This window comes from Toxorhynchites rutilus, chromosome 2 (genome assembly GCF_029784135.1).
Source record: "Toxorhynchites rutilus septentrionalis strain SRP chromosome 2, ASM2978413v1, whole genome shotgun sequence".
In the NCBI taxonomy this organism is placed as follows: domain Eukaryota; kingdom Metazoa; phylum Arthropoda; class Insecta; order Diptera; family Culicidae; genus Toxorhynchites; species Toxorhynchites rutilus.
The window spans coordinates 137,724,698-137,727,351 of record NC_073745.1 but is presented as its reverse complement, the minus strand read 5'-3'; the positions used below and the strand labels follow the sequence as shown (position 1 = coordinate 137,727,351).

At 35.4% G+C, this 2,654-nt stretch overlaps 1 protein-coding gene across 2 annotated transcripts; it reads right to left on the bottom strand.

Moving 5' to 3' along the window:
- Positions 1–267: 267 nt before the first annotated feature.
- On the bottom strand, positions 268–1,822 carry LOC129769331 (WD repeat-containing protein 74). Of its 2 annotated transcripts, none has more exons than XM_055771534.1 (4): positions 1,623–1,822; positions 1,329–1,560; positions 435–1,199; positions 268–388 (listed from the first exon to the last, which is right to left on the bottom strand). In XM_055771534.1, the coding sequence occupies exons 1-4, from the start codon at positions 1,708–1,710 to the stop codon at positions 283–285; spliced, it is 1,191 nt and encodes a 396-aa protein (XP_055627509.1). In that variant the 5' UTR covers positions 1,711–1,822; the 3' UTR covers positions 268–282. The 2 variants fall into 2 exon arrangements, with proteins under 2 accessions (XP_055627509.1, XP_055627510.1); XM_055771535.1 differs by having other exon boundaries at positions 268–377; positions 1,623–1,820.
- Between the last annotated feature and the right edge of the window lie 832 nt (positions 1,823–2,654).

Genomic DNA, 2,654 nt, shown 5'->3' with positions numbered 1-2,654 from the left:
TGTACATATCTTTATCAATAGTTCAGGATGCTCTTTTAACTCATTGTGAATCAAAATTCAATTTGATTAAAGCTACAAACAAACGATAAATATAAATATCCAAATAAGATTCTTGGAGTTAATTGTAATCAACTAAGAGCAACCTAATAAATGTAGGTTTTTTATCGTATCTGCGTAAGTCAGTAATATTCTTCGCATATAACAGAAAGTTTGTAACTCAATTTTGTTTCTTATAGTTCTAGTATATATAGGTATACAACAGCAAGATTTTATTTATAATCATTATTTATTTAACTTTCTTGGTTTTCCTTTTCGCTGATTTAGTTTTGTCGCCACCATCCTGCTCATCTTTAAATTTGCGTTTCGGTGCTTTATCTCTGAAAATGAACTGTTGATTACTACATACAAAAACTTTGTGCGACCCACAAACTTACTTCACGGTTTGCATTTTGGCAAACATGTCTTCATACTCGGAATCTACATCATTTTCGATCTGTCCAACAAACACAAGATCATCGTCCTCCTCTTTATCTGCGGATTTCTCATTATAGTCGGTACACAAAATTTGTGTGGGCTTCGATTTTACGTAGCACTGGTACACCATGGCTGTCTTGTTGATGTTATGTACGCGAATATATCTATCCAAACTTGCCGAGAAGAGGTAATTTCCGGAGGACTCGACTGCTAAGCTTGTTACTGTGCCAGTAAATCCCTTATAGACATGAATATGATTTTTCATTTTCCTGCTATCAAATGCACGTGTTCCTTCTGTGGTGGTACCAGCGTACAGATACTTATCATGTTTCGCTAAACAGGTGAAGGATAATTGTTCGTCAGGTGGCGTGTATCCTTGAACCGGACGACGTTGCGGTCCTCGAAGATCGTAAACGCGCACATAGCCATATCGTGAGCAAGAAGCTATAGTATTCTTATCTATAAACAGAACATCATTTTCCCAAACGGGCTGCTCCAAATCTAGCATATCCTTCTTAACATTTTTTGCTGTGAATGTGACTTTTTGGGCCTCCAAATCCCAAACTTTTATAATCTGCTTTAGATTTTTACCACCAGTAACCATAAGATTCTGATCTTCTTGACAAATTCGCAGCTTGGATAGATTTTCTCCAGCAGAAAATTTAACCGTATCTGGATACTTATTGATTGTAATGGTGCCCTGGTCCGTGCCAGCAATAATGCATCTGTATACAAGACCATAAGGAAATAGATCAAACATTCTAATGGAAAACTATTGATCTCATGATCGTTTTAAATAACTTGTATCATACTTCAACTTCTGATGTTGTGATGAATTTACTATTGTTACTCACCCATTAGATCGGCCCAAACCTACGACTGATCCATCACCAACCTCAAAACATGATGTATTCTCCTCGTTGATGCAGTCGAATACCTTTACAAAGTGGTTTGCTCTACCGAGCAATATTTCAGAATGTTTATCATTTCCAAATTCCATACAAGTAACTTTAGACGATTTATCCAGTACCTCGATCTGTTGGAAGTTTACTTGGCTATATGGATCATTTTCGAATGGTTGCAGTTCTACAAATAAACACAACTGTCAGTCCATGCACGTGCTCGGATTTACACCTCACTTTACTTACTTTTGAATGATCCGGTGTGGGTTCCGATATAGATTACATGCTTCCCACAATAGGAGGAACATTTTGCATTAGTCGTAGAAAATTTCATTGTAATTAAGGCACTTAACAATATATTAAAACAAGAAACGATTTACTTTATTGGCAAACAACGTGTCGTATTAGTAAACAGAAATTGATATTTGATGAAAATTGTCAAATTGTGTCGAGGGATACACCGATTGACAATCCATGATATCAATTACAGTAGAGGCTCTTGATATTATTTTGCCAGCAATATTTGACATATCAATCTATTCATTTATACTGATGAGACTTTTCAAAAGAGACTGTACCCAGCGAACATTAAATCGTATAATTTTGCACGTGCCAAGTCTTACAAGAAATCCGAATAAATCATAATCGCATATAATATCAATCAAAGTATGTATCGTGTATATTTGAAATCGCATAAAATGTAAAAACTCTATTTTATATACCATTATCAAATTAAGTCGCAATTCGGTATAATAAACATCAATTTTATGATGTACATCCTGGAGGAGGCGATCTGGCGTAGTGGTAACATCCATGCCTCTCACGCTGAAGGTCACGAGTTCAATTCTCACTCCCGACATTCTTCCAAAAATGGAAGTAAAAGTGACGAACCAGCCAAATGAGTTGAAAATCACTATAATACAGATATAAAAAAAAAAAAAAAAAAAAATTATGTACATTGTCGTAAAATATATTTAATCCGCATCATATGCGTATATTACGCTGATGCAGTTTGTGTGTCGTATAAACGTATAATTTCAATCGATTCAGTATTTTAGTAAATCGTGTTGCATGCTGAAGAAAATCATGAAACAGTAAATCATATTAAATCTTAATGAAGAACATATTACATCATATTGAAATATCATTGAAATGCTGATGCACTCGAAAGTTTTAACCGCTGTTGAATTAAATTTCAGATAGCCGCGCGAGATAGCTGGTGGATGATAATCCAGACGACCGGAGTTCGAACCCACATCGGAGCAGTTTTCACCAAAC